This window comes from Musa acuminata, chromosome BXJ1-6, assembly GCF_036884655.1.
Source record: "Musa acuminata AAA Group cultivar baxijiao chromosome BXJ1-6, Cavendish_Baxijiao_AAA, whole genome shotgun sequence".
Lineage (NCBI taxonomy): Eukaryota > Viridiplantae > Streptophyta > Magnoliopsida > Zingiberales > Musaceae > Musa > Musa acuminata.
The window spans coordinates 13,116,913-13,137,193 of NC_088332.1; the positions used below are offsets into that span (position 1 = coordinate 13,116,913).

A 20,281-nucleotide genomic window follows, 5' to 3' on the forward strand; every position below is an offset into this window, starting at 1 on the left:
CGAGACTTGGGCACCACCGCGTTCAGTTTCACGCATGTTCTGGTTGTGTCCGTTGGAATTTTGGTGGCACTAAGGCGAAGGATGACGACAGGTTGACCATGGGCTGGGTTGGGCTCATCTCACCATGATGATTTAATTATTTATTTTATCTAGTCGCCATTACATATTGATTGCATACGTTTGTTTATACGGTGTATGTGCGAGCGTATGTATTTCCAGCGTGCATTGACATATCGAGTGACGGGAGAAATAGGGATATGAACGGACTTCCGCACACCATCATAAAGATCCCGTCGCCGCTCCGCTTCTCTTGTAGACATAATAATAGAGGGGTTCTTGTTGCTTGAGAGGCCACATCGCCACCGGAACCGCCCCTCTCCTCCGGTGCCGCCGATTCGATGCCTGCGCGCCCCTCCGCCGACTGCCGAGCCCTGTCGCCCGTAGTAAGCTCTCCTTTTCTTTGCGAAGAGAGGAGGGGAGATCTCCCTGGGCAGCCCCTCGGTCCCTTGTTCAGATCCGGGAATCGCATGACCTAGCACTAGGCGGTCGGGTCGGCGGCTCTCGTTCTCGCGATGGGGACCTCTCGGAGGAAGGGATCTGGTAGAGCCGCCGCCGCCGTCTCACAGCAGCAGCAGTGGAAGGTCGGTGATCTCGTCCTCGCCAAGATGAGGGGCTTTCCGGCGTGGCCGGCCATGGTATCCTCTTGGTCCTTCGATCCATCCTAACTTCTGCAACGGAGTTTAACTCTCTTCTTTTGCTTTGCTGCGCTGTCCTTTCTTGATTTCGTACCGGTTATTAATCTTTTCTTGACTTTGTTTATTTTTCTCTCCCCTTTTGTTTTGCTGGCTCCCCTCGTTTGATTCTGTAACTATTACGCATCTTTTTCTTGACTTTCTTGATCGAAGTAAGTGAAGCAAAAGAGAGATCATCTTTCGGGCTACTTCAGTTTCAATTAGAGATCTGGGCTTGAGAAGAAATTGCTTCGGTTGCCCTACGCGATGCTGTGTGCTTGCTTTTCTGTTGATATGGATATGAACCATTGTTTATTGTGTAACCTAGGCGAAACCTGATTTACTCTTTGATTTTGTGACCACGAAATGCACTCTGAAGATTATGCTGTAAATATCTATAAACGTTGTTTCTTGTTTGATTTAAATACCTCTCTGTTGTTGCGGAGCCTGATTTTTTCTATTCCTTTTTTATCTTGAAGTGCACAGGGATATATATATGCTGTAAATCTTCCAGTAAATTTGAATTTTCTTTGCCTTTTCTGGGTTGTGGACTTTGACAGACTTTGCTCATTGATATTTTTGATGGTTGGCAGATTAGTGAACCAGAGAAGTGGGGCTTCTCTGCTGTGCGTAAGAAATTGTTTGTTTACTTCTATGGAACTAAACAAATGTGAGTACTTTAGCGTTGGATGCTTATTTTATATATGCCCTCAAATGATTTGACAGAAGTTTACTGGAAAAAAATGGTTTCATATGTGTTTTTCATTTACATGTGAAGCATCTTTTATATAATTTGTGCCGCTAGAGACTACTACAGAGGTTTTCTAATTTGTGTGTTTTTTTTGGATAGCTTCTACTGCTAGAGAAATTAAGGTTTAAGATGCTATATTTTTCTAGGTTTCGTACATGCAAACTTACGTTAGAATGTCCCTTTTTTGTTCTAAGAGCAACATGTAACTTTCATGGAAAAGCAATGTGAAATATATCACGATCAGATGCAACAATCTCATTCTATATTTTTTGAGACCTTGGCTTGGGTTTTGTAGTCATGGTTCTGTCCATTTAAGGTTGAACTTTTCAACGAATTTTCTGGCAGTTTAAAGTTGCTAGATGTCATACACATGGTTTATCACTACCAGTGAGCTTTAAACTTGGTGTTATGTTCTGATGTCTTGTCTTTGGATGATAATTTGCAGTGTGCAATACAAGCCATGTTTTGGTGGAAAAAGTGGGACAAGGTGTTTAATTATTGCTTTTTTTGTAGAATGATTTTCAGAGTTTGGCAGAAGCTTTGAACCAAAACATTACACACTGAGAAACTGAGAAAAACTGAGACACATTCAAGTCAAAATTCACATCCATAAAACCTGTATAGTTTATAATCATATATCACATCACTCAAACTTTTATGAAAACCTAAATTAATTAACAAAATATTAACCACACTTATAAATCCATAAACGTAAGAATTTATATAATCAGAACTCTAATGATTTACCATAAGTTCATATCATCGTAAAATAAATATTTCAAAATTTCAAACGTGAGAGGTCTTTTAAAACTTTTATACGATATATCAATTCAAATCTGTCGACAACATTTCATTACATATAAAATATGCTTATACAATAACCATAATATATCAACCAACAAGGCTAAAGACAACATTTCATTACATACAAAACATTATATTTTCCTAAAGCATAACTACTCCATGACTTAATTTCAGAATTTTAAAATTTTAAAATTAAAATAATTTTGTTTATTTGATTATTTTTTTGTTCTTCAATCATCTCTCACATTTTGATGGCATCTTTTTATATGTTGATTTAATTACACATCTAAAAAATTAAGGCGGGTACAATACCCTTTTTCGAGGATCATAGAGCCTAGAGGCTAGTTTCATGCATAAACCTTTGTAAAATTATATATAACTTTGGTGTATGAAGCAAACAATGACATACAGATCTAACATTTTATGAATCTCAAGTATAAATGATGTTCCTGATGTAATCATAATACTACTTGCATTGTGGTAATTAATAACTTAGTTGATGATGAATTATGTTTCACTCTTAGCCGTTCCTTCCCATCTCAGACATTACAGACTGTCACTTATTGATTGTTCAATCATGGTGGCTAGGGGATTTGTTGTCAGATTGTTTGATTTTTTTTTTATAATTATCTGAACTAATTATGTAGGATCTTCTATTAAAAACTATATACTGTTTTTTATTTTGAATTTTATTATATATTTATTTTTAGAATTGATGGTTGGAAGAGCTTTCTTCTTTAAGATATTAGAGGATTCTTAGAGTTCAACTATCAAAGATTCCCCATGTCTCATAGGAAATTTTGGCTATGCTAATGTGTGTTGCCACTTGCAACTTATAAGAAGATCCAGTTAACAATGTGATCAAGTTTGTAGAGTGATAGAGAGGGGAGCTAATTTTAGAATCTATAGGGATCCATTTGATACATCACTGAATCAGTGGAAGCAGCAGATATGGAAATATCTGTCGGATGGCAATTCAATGTCTATCGATATGTCTGAAATGTGAGATCTTAGGTACCAGTGCTTCTGTAAAAATCTAAATGTTATATTTTTAAAATTTGCATAGTTTTAGTTCAATGCCAAGGTGTTTCCAGTTAAATTCCAGCTGCTAATTGGTTTATGAAAAGGAACTTCTTAAGTTGGAGTTTCAGATGAAAATTCATAATATGAGAGGGTTAGGCGTTAAATTCATAATTTAAGTTGGAGTTAAATTCCCCGTGACATTGCCGAGTCTTCTTCTCCCCATGCGGATGAGAAGTCGTCGATGACACTAAGACCTCATCGCCTCATACGAGGAGGGGATGACATCTCATCTACCGCGTTCGACGAGGGAGGGCGGCGACGGATCGAGATCATCAATGGAAAGCGGTGTTGGATCTCCATGTTCTCCCTTTTCTTCTCCCTCTTCTTTCTTCTCCCTCGGCTAATACCACTAGGTAGCAGGCAGCGACGGTCGAAATCGATCATCTTTGACCGATTTAGGGTGGTGACAGGACGAAGACAGCCCCATTCGATGGTACTGCCCAGTAGCTGGCGATCTATGTACCGGTACGTACTGTATGGTATTGGCAGAATTATTCAAAATTAATATCCTTAAGTCTAAAGACCTTTGCATATCAGAGGCTTAGGGGAGGACTGTCCGGTATTGGCAGAATTATTCGAAATTAATATCCTTGGTCTAAAGACCTTTGCATATCAGAGGCTTAGGGGAGGTGTTGGAATAGAATCACTAGATGCAAATCATGGAGACCCTCTTCAACAATTAACAACTTCGGGATATTCATCTTATTTTTCTTTTGGTCGCTGCTTTTCCATTATTCTGACTGGTCAGTCCTATTTTTATACTTTGGCTTCATCTCCTCTTTTTCCCTACCCATTGACGTTCCTTATCTTTTGTCTACCTTTCTTTCCTTGTTCATATTACCTCATTATGATAAATAGCATATGTACATCTAGTAGCTTACTTATAGAGCTGAAGTTTTTTTATATTATTTCCTTGACGTTGTCAAATTATGCTCGAGCTAGACATCAAAATATTTGTTGTCAGTCTTTTCTATATTGTAACATTTTTGTTGATTAATACCTAATTCATTCACTACTTTGTTATACTAACAATATCATACTAAGGTAATTACTAAAAATACAATGTATAGACATCTTTAGCTAGATATGGAATTGGGTGCTTTAATAGATCACTCTCCAATTTATTTTTTCTTAGAGGTTTGTGAAAATGAGTAGAGAGAATTGCACATTGATTTTGAAGCTGATATATCAAGGCAGCGACTGAATATTTTTCTGCATATCATAGCATGGTATTCTTAGAGTTGTCTTCTCGAGGTCATGCTGTTACAAATGAAGGCTTTATCTTTTGGCTTCTGGTGTTTTAAAAGATCATTGAATCCTATAATTTGGTTAGGTTCTAATTTCAGTTTCAGTCTGAAACTTTTTTATTTTAGACCAACTTTTTTCTGACTGTATTGTGTTTGTCTTTTTTACTATGAACTATGAAGACATATTTTTATTTCATTTTTACAAAGATTGCCAAACTTTAAGCACATACCTGAGTGGTAAATTACCTCATCAATGTAGTTGTAGTGGGGAAAATTCTTAGGATAATTTGATGTAAGTCAACTTGCCCAAAGCTATTTTGTGTTCTAAGATATAGGAATGCAATATCCCATGATATTCCCACATCCCAATTAATAGACTTGAACTTCTGTGAATGATTTTGGGTTAGAGTAATGAAGCTATCTGGTTGGATTTCCCATATGGGGGTGAACTAAATTGACTAAAGACGATAGGCCTTTTTCTTTAAAAAAAGTGAAAACCTATTCAGTCAAAGAAGGTAAAGAACATCTTCAGGAATAGAGTAATGTGGAGTTCCTCTCCCTGGCTTAAAGATTTTTTACATTTGATGCATCTAACATTGGCCAATTGATGGGTAATGTTGTTCTGTGAATGTGGCTGAATTTAACCATTCTAACTAAATTAACAAATTTCAAAATGTCCTTTACAATGGATTGAACTTGCCAAGTTACGACAGAGAAACCATATAGAAAGTTCACCTCCTCCGACGAATCTGATTGCACCCAGACATTGCTGAGCCCTTCCCGTCTAACATATTTCAGGCCTTCCAAAATTGCCTTGTATTCAACATGCAGGGTGTCTGACTGCACCCAAACATTGCTGAGCCCCTCCCGTCTAACATAGTTTGGGCCTTCCAAAATCACCTTATATTCAACATGCAGGGTGGTTTAGGCACATCCAAAATTGCATCGAGCTGCTGCTGACCTGCTTCGCCTCATTTTGATGACAAAACCTGTACCTGAAAAATTAGATTGTGTGGAAAGATCCATCACATCGCATTATATAATCAGATAGAGAGCATTCCTCTCCAATGTGTTGTGTTTGAACCATGGTTTGCAATACCATACCATACCGCTCGGTACGAGTGGTACGTACCAATCCGATACAGGATTGGTATGGGCAGTACATTGGTACACCTTAGTGTACTATGTGTCAGTATGCTTGGTGCAGCTCGATACGTACCGTACCGACAGCTGATTGGTACACCGGTATAGTATAATATTTATAACCTTGGTCTGAACAATTCTCTCGTTTTTAAATATACTCTTGGTGAATTCGTTGGTGGTAGTAACCAGTAACCACCTTAGTCCAAATAGAGATGATGTTGCCTTGGCGGTTGTGAAAGTTTCATCAATAAGCCAAAGGACCATAAGGAGATACAAATAAGACTTCTGATTTGCCAAGTAATATTTCTGTCTAAGTCTGTCCCCTCCTGCACCCATGCTCTGGAATGGCATTCATTAGAAGAAGGATAATTAATGTTGCAGCTTAGAGGCCATGAAATCCCAGAGTTGATCCAAAGACCTTGAGCAGCCAACAATAAACTGCCAGTAGTTGACATCAACCTGAGGTTGATAGGATAACAAGATTATAAGTTTGCGCTCTATAACCCTAGTTGGAGTTGTGTAAATTTTAACTGTAATATGGATCTAATCTTGCCAGGGAGAAATTTCATAATTTGTCACTTGTAACTGTGAATTTATTTGGGTTGTAATGTTCAAAATAATTAAAACTTACAGGTGCAACCCATATGATATTCATGTTATTTGTAGTATAGAGTATAATGGGTTTTAGGCATTCATCATTGCTGTAACCAATTCACAATACAGGCATTCATCACCTTATCTGAATGGCGATTGTTTAGTTAGCTGGAAAGTATTTCAGATGTGTAGGATAGTAGTGCTAATTAGCATCCCTAAGCTTTGGCTATCCAGCTGAGTATGTGGATTCAACCGAATACTTCCTGTTGCCATTTTCTGCAGATCATTCTATATACCACACAATTCTAGGAAGAGAGAACTCTATGGAATATAAAAACAGATCTTACTGGATGGCTAGCAGCCTGTTCTCAAATTTTAAAGAACTACCTACCACATTAGACGACACACCACATTTGAACAAGAGATAGATTTTAGTACTGAAGGCTAGTTAAGTGGTTAAAGAACCTGCCTTGTGGTTGTTTCTCAGCCTATATGAACCTGCAGGTCATTCTGCTGTTTTATTCTCTTGTACTGAAAATATCTTAGAGACTCGTAATGGGAAGTATTGATATAGAGCAATGGCAGTTTTTAAGTCACAAATGACTACAAAGCCAATTTTATGAATCTGGAGCAATATAATGTTTAACAATTTTTACAGACATCAAATATTTTCTAGTCATTTACATGTTTTCTGTTATGTAATATTCCAACTTTAGCTTACTTTTATTCTTTTTTTCTTCAAGCATCTGACTTGCTGCTCAGGGTTTATTCCACTTTATTCTGTTAGATAAGTTCATGTTTATGATATGTTCTTAAGGTACCTTGTTGCTTGTAGCTCTTTACTATGTCTCTTTTTTCACTTTTTTGAATAGATATTCTTTTTTGTTGTGATCTTCTGTGTAGCGCCTTCTGCAATTATGCTGATATTGAAGCTTTCACCGAGGAGAAGAAGAAATCTCTTTTGCTTAAGCGCCAGGGCAAAGGGGTTGATTTTGTGCGAGCTGTTGATGAGATAATTGATATTTATGAAACTTTAAAGAAGCAGGATCTGTATGAATCTAATACAAGCAATGATAAAGTCGAGCCATGTGCTGAAAATCTGAAACTTGTAGGAACTAGAAGCAATTCTTTTAGCTTTAGGAACCGTTTGGAACTTGGCTCACATGTAGATTCTGACCGTAAGTTAGAAACTGCCTGTGACATGGAAGAAACCAATGATACGGTGGGTTCTGAAGAAGTTTCTGCAACCTCAACTGCAGATGATTCTCAAAAGGATTTAGTGATTGATGAGGCACTTCAAATGGTAACCGTTCTTGATCAACTTAGACAAAACTCATTAGGTGCTAGTATTACTTCAAAGAAGAAAAGATTTAGGGATGATTCCCAGGATAGCTCATTTTTACGGAAAAGTGTGCCATCACGTAGGGGGTTTAAGAGTTCATTGGTTGCTGATTCCTCAATAACTCAGGAGTCCACAGTATATGATTCTGATCTATCAGGTGATTTGATTCCTGATGTGAATCTTGGTGTGAATGCAGAAAGCAAGACTAAGCAGCATGCATCTCATACATCTAATTTTCATGTCACGGATGTGCCTTGTACTGCTAGTATGCCTTCAAATGGTTGCAGAGAGGAAACTGGTACTGAAATTGTAGCAAAAGATTATGAGGCATGTCAACTGAACATAAGTGTTGTAGAATCCAGTTGTCTTCATGAAGCCTCTACAAATGGATGCTTGGGTGACAAAGATAAGTTGAATCGAAATATTGAACTCCCCACAAAATCTTCTGTGCATAAGAAAATAAAATCAAATAGAAAACAAGTAAATGATGCTGCAGAATGTGCTGTGTTGAACAAGGATGATGATTTACAAGTTGTGTCTGGTTACAGTCCACCAAATTCTTTCAACGCAATGAAGGAAATAAATCAGAAGGCAGATGGAGATGAACACCTTCCTCTGGTGAAGAGAGCTAGGGTCCGGATGGGCAAACCGGTTGCAGTGGAGGCACAGCATGGTGAGCTCATCTGTGGTGATGAAAAATTGGAAACATTAACCGTGGTGACTAGTTGTGACGAGCAGCATACATCCCCTACTTTTACAAATACTAGTCTTCTTGAAGGGACATTGTTAACAGGTAAAGAAGACTTAAATTCGTCTTTACTAAATAATTGCTCTCCACCTTCAGGAAAGGTCCTTATGTTTTGGAAGGCCAAAAATTATCAATTAAAGAATTCCATGCTAGATGTCGAAGCCGCTTTGCCTCCATCAAAGCGCCTACATCGTGCTTTGGAAGCTATGTCTGCTAATGCTACTGAAGCTACAGAAAGTTGTACTGAATCTACAAGGGCTATAGAAGCTAATATCTTCATGGCTTCTGATGCAAAGTTCGGAAACCCTATAAGATTGCGGAGCATATGCTCATCTGACTGTGACACACATGCAATTAGTCAATCAGGGTCAGTCACACAGAATTTAGACATTCCTTCTTTATCTTCTTCAGAAGTAAAAACACATGACATTCTTGCCGACATTGAAATTGTTAGGAGCCCACAAAATAAGGATTGCAATAAAATTCTACAGAATGTTGCTGAATGCAATGGATTTAGTGTATCCAAAGCTGTTGTTGGTATTACTCAGAAGGAAAGTCCACAGCCATGTTCTTCAAAGTTCACCGAAGAGGTTAATGTCACACCCTCTGATAATTTGGCTGATAAGGCACGTCTATCATTGGATAAAACAAATAAGGATATGATGGAAGACAAGGATGGAAACCACCATGTTTGCATGGACCACATTAATAGAGATGAAAGTGTAGAACTTGTTGTACATAAGCAGGATGCTTTTTTAAATGCTGATGGGGGTATTCACTTTGTGCCTCCTGATGAAGCTGTTCTAACTGTATCAGCTGCAGATATGGTTTCAATAGCAAGCAGCACATCCGGGGCCACAATGTCTTCTTTTCAATCTGATGAAGACAGTCAAACTGTCAACATGTAAGCTTTTAGTAATTATTGTGTTATTTAGTTTGCGTTGTTTAATTATAACTGCTCTTAGTTGTAAATATTTCAATTATATACTAATTTATTTTGTATTAAAGTTTAATCATTGGGTTAGGTCGTGTTCAAGATTTTTTAGTATATAAAAGAAGAAAAATTGTGCAGTAGGACATTTCAAAAATGCTTTTAGATAAGAAAAATTTACTAACGAGCTTAGGATGATCTAGAAATATTCACATTCAGTGCATACTTAAGATTTGCTTGTTAATCCCAAATAAAAACTCTCGCTTTTCCACTTTAGATATGATTTTTTTTTTAAATTTAGTTTACATGAATTTTTAGGTAAAGTTGATCTAGCTTAATTCTGGTCAAAACTCATTTATGAGTGGTTGTAAAATCCTTAATCTTCACATATTGAAACTGCTAAGAGCATTGCCATTCTCTCTCAAGAGTCTAATTGGGTTAACATAGTAACTAACCTGGATGAATCCAAGATTGAGCAAACTATCTCAGGTTCATGTCAGTTTGTTTTCAGATGCTTCTGCTGGTTGTCATTAGTTGTTTTTAATCACCATATATCCTGAAACATGTGTTGTAGAAAACTTCTAACGGACCATGCTACAACAAAAAGACTCCTAAAAGAAGCAGAAGCATATCAGGAGACAACAGTCTATTCTTCACTTGTTATCTGTTTGTGCTTCATAATTAGATAATAAGTTGTTATCTCTCTTTTTTTTTTGTTTGGCTTCAAGTAGTTTACTATTATTTTGTGAAATTATGTAATAAGTTGGTCTTGAACATTTTATTTTTGAAGCATACTTATCAGAACCCGACAAACTGGTTGGTTGAATCGAAAAAACTGAGAATCAGACCATTAACCGGTTTTGGTTCCCTTATTGGATTTATTATGTTGAAAAACTGGAATGAATCAGTTGAACCGATCATTTGTTGGATGACACGCATGAATCGATTGATTAAATAAAAGCGATCATATATACGCTTTCGATCTCTTTCTCCTCTACCCCTCCCCTCTCATGTGTTCTCTTCATCTCAACTACTTCGCATCACTCTTTTTTCTTTTTGTATTTTCTATTTATTTTTCTTTCTTCAATAATTTGTGGTCTGCTCCTCTTCTCCCAATCGTTCTTGTTCATGTGGTCATCGTCTCATTGTCTTCTCTTTTATTGTACTTCACTACTTCATTTTATTAATATAATTTTACTTTATTTTCATCATAACATATGTCACATCCATATCCAAATTCTTAGTTCAGCAATTTAATTACATATTCACACTTTAACTTTTTAAATTTTATCACATATTATTTAATTTGGATATAGGTTTATGTTTATAGTGTTGGTTGATGTTAATAATTTTATCATATTCTATTCAACTGAAATTTTGTTTTCATTTGTCTAACATTGTTCATTAGTAATTTTGGCATATTAGATTTGTACTATATAAATTTGAATTGTTATATATGTTTTGAAAAATATATTTGAATTAAATGTGCAGTTGGATCAGTTGACTCACCGGTCCCACCAGTGACCCAGGTTTTGGTTGGGTTGCTTTCTAGTCTGGTTCTGATTCCTTTGTTCTGAAGCTATACATGGGATGGTTCCACATATAAGTTATTATTGTTCTGTTTGAACCTAAAGACAGCTTGATCTTCAAGTTTACACTAAGCAAAAGACCTGTTTAATGTTTGAAGTAGTCCAGCTTTTAAGCTGATCCCACTTGTAATTCAAGTAGGTCTACAATTGGTAATGAGGTATGCCTGGAAAAGAAAACATCAAGCAAATGTAATATTACTATAATGAAAAGCTCAAGTTTGATACAAAACATCATCACAGGCTGGCAAATTTCTCATGATCAGTACATTTCTTCCTAGCTTGATCAACCAGGAATAACATGCATAGTTCAACACCTCTTTTAAGCTTGATCTGTTAGAAAAATTAGCTGAAGCAATGTCACCAAACTTAAAAATCAGGATATGAGTTTGAACATTTATATCTGATCTTGCAATGAGCCTGATATCAGAACATCAATGTTTAAGCTAACATTGTAATGGTGAGTTTATCCTTGTGATATTATTTTTATAGGGCAAGGTGGTAAAATTGCTCTCAACAATATTTCCTCTAAGCTGGACATCAGAAAGAGGACATAGTTTACTTATATGTTTATGGGTGCCTTTGGTTCATTAGCTATTTTGTCTGCTTTTATTCTGTTGTCCAGTTTGCATTTTTTTACACTAATCATTTGGTATATCTTGATTTGAAAATTTGAATTATGAGGAAACATTTCTTGTCATTGCATTCAGGCAAGGTGCTGTTAAAGAAATTCAACACAGACAGACTCCAAAAGGTAGGTGTATTTCTCCTGATTTGATGCCCATGAAAGAACTGATTGCTGCAGCTCAGGCCAAGCGAATTTTGTCTCGCTCCACTTCCTTTTCTCACAGCTATTTAGATGGTAAAATTGTTCCAGATGCAATAGTAAGCCCATCTCTAGTCCATAAAGGAGACTTTTGTGGGCAAGGTTTTCCTCCAAATAGTTTGGTCAACAATACATCTACTGGCGATGATATGAGCAATTCATCCCAGAATGGCGGCAAAATTTCTCACATTAGTTTGCAACTGAAATGCACAAACAGATCTAACCATGTAGAAGCAAATGCAGCATGGAAAACTTTTGAAGCTTTACTTTGTACACTGACTAGGACAAAAGAGAGCATAGGCAGAGCAACACGGCTTGCAATTGATTGTGCTAAATACGGGTTGGCTGCAGAGGTCAGAGTCATTTGCGCTTTACTTTTTTGTTTTCTTGTTAAACATTTCTCATTTTTTCTGTATTTATGTTCCAATCTTTCCTGCTATAATTGTTTAATCTATTTATGAATTATACTCTTGCTTTGAATATTCCTTTCGTTTGAAGGGAAAATATAAGAGTTTTGCTGATTAAAATTTAACTAAATATTATGCTAAGGCTATACTGTTCAATAATTGGTTTTTTTGTATGCATTTCACTAGCATGATAATTTAGCAATTTGTAACAGATTGTGGACTGGTGTGTTCGCAGGTGAAAAATATTAAGGTTTAGTATTCAGTTAACAAACAGAACAGTCTAGCAGGTTCTTTTCAGTGTAGCTAATTTAGTGAATGATTCTTGTTATCTGTCTGTGTGATCGCTATTTGTTAGATTGGATTTCAATTTTTGAAGTGCAATACCTTTTTCTTTCTGCAGATTTACATTCTCTTATAGCAGATAGGTATCAAATTTCAACTGACACTCCTATACCTGATAGAATTTTACCATTTTTATGCTTTTGGAAAAGCTTTCTCTCTGAATATTTTGTAACTTGATGTTCATTTTTTTGTTTTTAATTGCATATGCTTGTGGTTTATTGATAATAAGCGGATTCTTACATTGTCGTAAAGTTATTTACATGAGCCATAGCCTACTTGAAGAACGTGTGTGCACCTTTGTGCTCTTAAATATGGTTCAATTAAATGGAATTTAGCAGATGTAGACCAGCTTTTGTTTGAGAACAATGGTGGTAGAGAAGCTAGAAAAATCCAAAAAATCACATGCTTAATATTTGAGTTTTTTGCCACTATGAATCAGGAAGTGGAAAATGATTGATCTCAGGGACACACCCTACATAAAATTAGTGAAAAGCCAAACAACATATGCCAAATAGTTATTACCTAATCACTACTTTGTGTACTTGTCAACTTGCACTGCATTCTCTGGAGGATCCCTTTATTGTTCCCTTCAGAGTTAGATAAATTAAAATTATGCATGTAACTTTTCATTCAAAATGTATTTTTGTTGCATTTGGTTAATTGCTTTAAAAAATTACCTTCTACCTCTTTTATTTGTGCTCTAAAAATGTGTACCTTAACCTTTTGGATTAAGTATAAAAAATGAGGTACTTTATTTTTGTTCATTGTTCTTAATAAGATGTCTTTATTAGATTCATTATAGAGTATGTTATTATTACCTTTGGAGTTTCAACGTCCATCTGGCAAGGTTGAGCTTAGGTTTGTTCCACTTGCATGCTAATCATTATCTGTCAAACCAAGCCTGAGACTCAGGCCAGGTTGCAGTCCATGCTAGTTGAAGTTTTGGTATAATACCAGAATAACGACCTTATTGGAAATATTTAGAGCAGATACGAGTCTCATTATTGTCTGGACATGGTCCTTGTTCATGGGGTATGGGCAAAGCTAAACATTTTAAGGGCTAAAAATAAAACAGCTGAGCCCAGTTTTGCTTTCTAATATGATGTTTGGTTGAACCCTGCCCTTGATCTTTAGTTTTATTTAGTCCATGGAGTTTGTTTTTCATGGCATCATGTTGCTAGCCTGTTCTTGTATAATTGTCTCGTACCATTCACTTCGGCTTAAATATGTTGTATTTGTGTTGACCCTTGATGAAATTTTAGTTGGAAGTTGCATTTCATCACCTCCAAATCTTTGGTTATGATGACAAGATATAGTATCCCTTCTATGGTGATTATCATGATCTAATTTAACATGAATTATTAAGTCATGAATAAAATAGATACAAAATGATGTGGGAGTTTACTTAGAAAACATTGAAAGAAAATAATTCTCCCAAGATGCTAAACTTGATATGATTACTGTTAGTACTCTGCTGTGGCCAAGAAGGGTGTCTTAAATTGATATTTTGATTCTCATATATAGTGCTGTCTTGAAATTCGTCAAATGTTAGCAAGTAATGTTTGTTTAATAGCTATGATTCATACACATGATCATAAAAGTTGATAAGGAAGAAAAATATAGACAAAAGCAGGAATAATCATTTACGAAAAGGAGATAGATATCAATAGGAGAAGAGTACATTAAGGTGATTCGTCCCACAATGTTCTTTCGTGCAATTGAGACCCTATTTTTCTGAACTCTTTAACCATTTTCTTGTTCATACTTAATTGAGACTTGCTGGATATTGAAAATGATTCTGCTCGTTGAGCTGTTAATTTATTTTCATATAGCCTTTACTGTAAATGGAAACCCAAACAGTCTTCATTTTCTTTCAGAGCATGCTTATGAACTTAGGTTGGTGCAAGGCAATGTCAGCTTGAATTGCTCTTCACTTGGGATACTTCCCATGTCTGAATCTTGGAAGATGTTTTTTCTGTGGTCTAGCATTGGTAGAGCTCTACATTGCTGAGAAGTTATTGGTGTTGTTCCTGTCATTATAATATGGGAAAAAGAACTTTTTTTTTCCAAAGGGTTAATGGTGAAAGCAGGACCTTACGGTGAGCTAGCACCTTCAGGGGAAAAGAAACTTTATTGAAGAATTATTGAGCCTTACCTAAGCCCAGTGTCTTACTAGTTCTGCGAATGCTTTTCCTTTTTCATTTGTTTGTGGAACTTCAGTTCCATTTTGATTAAGAGCAGGTTACTTTATTGCTTGCTATTGGAATAATTCTACTGAGTTAAATTCTTCTCTATGTTGTCATTTTGAGTGCTTATTTTTAATTATGTGTTTCAACAACAGTTGCCAAGTGTGTAAAAGAATAATAATTTTGCTAGTTCGTCAAAGATGGCGAAATTAAGTGGCCTTTTGGTTTATGTTTTCATGGAACTTATCTAGTCTTTTAGTATAATTACATCTATTATGTTGCTCTGTGCATATCCATAGCTAATGTGCAAGTTGTTTCAGGCTCGTAGTCAATTGTGGGAACTTAGTTGCCAATCTGATATCAAGGCCTTTTGGTGTCAAAAGATTGTTATTATGTTCATGGAATAATGTGAATTTGTTTGAGATAATTTTTAATGCATTTTTGTCATGGTATATATTTTGCATTAATATTGACAATTTCTTGTCTGTTTACATTCCATATGATGGTACTAGGTAATTGAACTTCTTCTTCAAAACCTGGAAAAAGAACAGAGCTTGCACAAAAGGATAGATCTTTTCTTCCTTGTAGATTCAATTACTCAGTGTTCTAGGAGTCAGAAAGGTACTATAATTAAATATGTTTCATATAGACCATTATCTTTGGTTTTAAGGTTATAAGTCAAAATTTGCATCTTTTAATTTCTAGGTGGAGTGGGAGATGTCTACCTCTCTCTTGTCCAATCAGTGCTTTCACGTTTATTATCTGCTGCTGCACCTCATGGAAATGCTGCATCCGAGAATCGCAGGCAATGCATTAAGGCAAGAACATTAAGCAATTGCTTTCGACTTCTGTTTACCGTGTAATGCTAATGCTTATCAAGTTATACTTATTGAATAAGGTTTTGAGATTATGGCTCGAAAGGAAAACCCTTCCAGAATCAATTGTTCGTCATCACATGAGAGAACTTGGCATCACAAATGAACTGTCATATAGTAGTAGTTCTTCTCGGCGTCCATCAAGAACAGAGCGGGCTCTTAATGATCCTCTCAGGGAAATGGAGGGAATGCTTGTTGACGAGTATGGAAGGTGCAGTTCATACTCTTCTCTTGCTTACTTTTTTCTAATGTGTGATGCATGCAAAATTTAGTCAACCCTTTTGGAAAAGGGATTATAAAGCATGAAAAGCAATACTTGGCTCCCTTGTTTCTTGCTCTTAAACATGTTTGTCCTGATGCTACTAGAATTGGCCTCGAATATTTGCCTGTGTGGCTGCCCTTTTAATGGTACTGACAGCATGGATTTTTGATTTTGGTACTGGACACAGTACCAGTGACCTGACACTGGTACATAATACCCACTGTTGCAGTGTGAATCGAAAACTAATATAAAGACAAAAACTGAAAACTCTGTCTCATTCTAAATGTGTGTATACATGTGTATATATTCTTGCTTGCTTGTTTAACTAGCTGCTTCTGTGTAGTTCGTCAGATCATAGTGTGTGGAGCCAAACTGGTATTTCTGCCTGTACAATGTACCCTTTCGCTGTTTTGGAAATATATAAATATCTTAACAAATTCAGGTTCCTCCATTGCACTGAATTGCAAATAAACAAATTAAGAAACTATTTTCTTTTGTATCGTTAAGGTTGAAACTCGATCACAATTAGTCAACATTAACTAAAACCTGGTAGAATAATCTGCATTGTCAGCTAGCCATTGAACCATGGTTTGCAGTACCGAACTGTACCGCCCGGTACAGGCGGTATGTATCGGTCCGACAGGTTGCCGGTACGTGGGTCATCTGTTACCGGTCCGAGTGTACTGTAGCAGTATACTGTAGCACTGTAGCATAGCTACAGTACTCGACACACCTGGATGTACTGCTCGGTATACCGTACCGTACCGGTACCGAGCCCAGGTCGAAACACCGGTACGGTACGGTATTGCGAACCTTACATTAAACAACCATCAAACACTAAGAACGGAGGTTGGAGTACTGGATTGGTGCTGGTCCATGGCCAGACTGACATACCGTGTACATACTGACAAAGAGTAGGCTGTTCTCTTTTGTGATTCTTTGCTTATGGGATCACTTGTCTGCTTCAGTTTGTTGCATTTTGAATCCTGATTTGATGAAGTTCCAACATTGCATTATGAATGGTCATCTTAAAATTGAACTTCAGTGCATGACCTTTTTTGCAAATTTTTGGCTGTAAACCATGTGAGAAAATAGTCATTAGAGAAACATCATTCTTAGTAACAATTGCTCTGATTTTTCTATTTATTTAGGGCCAATTAGATATCACTTAAAGATCCCAGTGATGATTGTAAACAAAGTTGTAAATTAAATTTATGCTTATAAGAGGATAATATTGTGGTTTGATGGTGTATTGTAATGGATAGGCTTCACACAAATTTTTGATCGACATCAAGCTACAGAGATTGCTAGTTGATTATAATATAAACTGTTTTCATTGTTGCTCGAACTATGTGGTATGGTTCAGCAAATACCATAATTGTATTATTTGGTCCCACTTGTTATTAAAGGAATCAGGGATACCTTCAGCAAATAGTTTATTGAAGAGTTAGTGTTGAACAAGTCGAAAATCTAAGTTTATCGGAAGCTTGGTCGAAAAAAAACACTTTTTAAGATTACAATGGCAATACTCTGAGAAAAGGAGGATTATTGAGTGTAAGGTCAATGGACAATAATAATGAAATAGCTTTTGGAATCTTAGGGCACCCTAAACTTTTTTGGTTTACTCCGACACTATTCATTTGTTCGACTAAGCAGTTTTCAGTTGATAAATGAATCTCTTTAGATGGTTATCTTAATGTGGCTGATTTATCCTCATTTCAATCAGTTTCACTGTGGCACCTGCTGCACTAGCTAATTGCCCACCCCTGTGTGATTAGTATTATGTATGGTCGAGCCTAATTGAAATATATTTTTTTTTATCAATGGAAATCCTTTCTCAAACTGTGCAAGCTTTTACTAAGGCATACAAATTTCTTGACGTATGTGATTATATCTAGATAAATGGATCTTATATAAGCCCTACGATGAAGTGCGATGTGAGTTTTCACATATATGAATCAAAACCTACTGAATCACTCATGCTGTAGTCTTCTACATCCTACTCTCCCCATTCGATCATTTGTCTTTTATTCTTCATGTAGCATTTGGACTGAATGGCTGAAATTCAGTTAATACTTTCACTAATGTAGGAGACATCTCTCTCTTTTCTCAGGTGATCTTAATTGCCTCTGCTTAATTTCCACTAATTTAGTTGATCTTGTACTTTTTTGCCCTATATATGCTGTTGACTGTTGATTTTGAGGATACTATTTTTACGTAAACAAAATGGTTCTTATGTTTATACATCCATGGTTATATTTAGATATGTTGGTTGTTTCTTGATATAAGCAACTGTTTATTTACATGATTTTTTTTTCTTTGTTAACATCAGCAATAGTAATTTTCAACTTCCATTCCTGGTGAATACTAATGTGCTAGAAGATGAAGAAGGAAATGCTTCTGATGGGAAGAGTTTTGAGGCTGTTACTCCAGAAAGATGTGCTGAAATGGATGGTGAGAAGGGGACAATTCAAACTTCTATAGAAAAGAATCCCCATGTCTTGGAAGACGTGGATGTTGAACTTGAGATGGAAGATGTATCCCCTCCTGTGAAAATGAACTCTTCAGGATCTTATACTATTCACTCCCATCATCAGACTGATCAGCAACATTTATTACCATTTGCTCCGCCACTTCCGGAGGACAGGCCACCATCTCCACCCCCTTTGCCATCTTCTCCTCCTCCTCCGCCACCACCACCTCCTCTTGGTTCCCCCTGTTCAACCACACATTCTGTTGTTCCACAGTGGCAATCAGGAGTTCATGCCCTTGCTGATGCCATTGATTTGCACCTGCCTAGAACTGATCCTGTGAGTATCATTCAAACAAATTGCAGGAGATTTTGTCAGATTTTTAGTTGCCTGTGTTTTAAGCATTTCTGTTGTGTTATGTGCAGAACATGCAAAATCAACAATCCCATTATTTTAGCCAACAACCTTCTAATCAAGATGCCCATTTGATGTCCAGTAAGCCTGCGCCACAGTATGGCCCCAGTTATGGATGTCTTCCTGGAGAGATGCCACCACCTGCTTCTGTTCCCTATGGCGGTGTCACTACTTCTCATCCGTGCAATCGGTATCGGAATGACTTTCAGCCATTAGCCAGCACTTCTTTGATGGACACCGGTTATCGCTTGCGGCCACCTCCACCAACGGTTTCAAATCAATTTTCTTATGTACAGGCTGAACCTCAACAAAGGGCACATCCTTGGGGTAACTGTCCATTTCCTGAGAGATTTCAGTATGCACATGAGAGCCACAGGGGCAGTTTGCATGGTGATCAAGTGGCTACAGGGCAGTTGTATCAGGATGTTGTTGCAAGAAACAGATTATCTCCAGTGCTTCAGCCTGGTAGTGCATTATGATTTACCCTGACAACTTTTTTTTTTAAATGAAAAAAATGTGTTATCACCAACCAGGAACTTCTGTCCCCATTATAGGTTCATCTCTTGGTGACAAGGTTGGAGTATCACCTGCTTCTCTTCCCCCCTATGGCTGTACGTCAGAACCCCCATCAGTGACATGTAATAATGGCTGGTCACATCCTCCAAGGATTTCAAATTACTCTATACCTACATCAAGACCATCAATAGAGGGTGCAACTTCAAAAGTGGCAGGAGGTGAAACACTTGAATACAACCTTTTCTTTTTTTTCTTTCTTGAATGTTTCATCAGATGTCTCACTACCTGGTATTAAAATCATCTAATCGAAAGATGTCAACTAGTTTTAACTGATAAAGATCTTATCTACATTGTTGATAGTAAGGTCGTAGGATAACTTACCTTTACACACAAAAAGATAATCTAATCTTGACTATGTTATAGTCTATTTCCAATTTTTTTTAATGGAATGACTTTTATGTGGTGGAAGATTCAGTATTCTGATTTAATTTTGCAGCATGTGGCTACTGGAGACCAAGATAAGAGTGCAGGTGGTAGGTTCAACAACTTTTGCAACCTGGAGTTATCCCTTTTTTTTTTCGGAAATACTCATCTGTTTTGGATGAATATGAGATTCTTCCCTTTCCTGCTGGAAGATGGGCCCAGTGATCGGCCTCCTTGTAAATATTTATTTTAGAATTATTCTGCAGATGCAGAGGCATAACAAGTAATTGTGGCAGAGGCACATCATCTCTGTAGGCAGTCTTGTATCAATCTATTTATGGTAGATTTAGTCGGATAGTTTTATACATTCCGACGAGAAGGATCATAGCACTTATGTCCACCAAAGACTTCCTTTTCCTTTTTCTCTCTTTTTTAATTTACTGTTTTACAAGTCCCTTTTACAAACTGCAAGGGCTCCACATATGGAAAAGCAACATTAGCGTAGATCTTAATTCAAGTTCTTGGTGTATAATTTCCTTGAACAGCTCCTCCTTATGACTAGTACTGGTAAGTTTCTCGAGGTTGGTTATTTCAAAATA

The 20,281-nt window shown here is 36.6% G+C and overlaps 1 protein-coding gene across 1 annotated transcript; it reads left to right on the plus strand.

Moving 5' to 3' along the window:
• The first annotated feature begins 251 nt into the window (after positions 1–251).
• Positions 252–20,061, plus strand: LOC135676377 (protein HUA2-LIKE 3-like). Its single transcript, XM_065187495.1, has 11 exons — positions 252–695; positions 1,325–1,401; positions 7,257–9,347; positions 11,671–12,139; positions 15,234–15,342; positions 15,427–15,539; positions 15,620–15,807; positions 18,191–18,668; positions 18,755–19,208; positions 19,298–19,477; positions 19,756–20,061. The coding sequence occupies exons 1-11, from the start codon at positions 573–575 to the stop codon at positions 19,779–19,781; spliced, it is 4,308 nt and encodes a 1,435-aa protein (XP_065043567.1). The 5' UTR covers positions 252–572; the 3' UTR covers positions 19,782–20,061.
• The last annotated feature ends 220 nt before the right edge of the window (positions 20,062–20,281 follow it).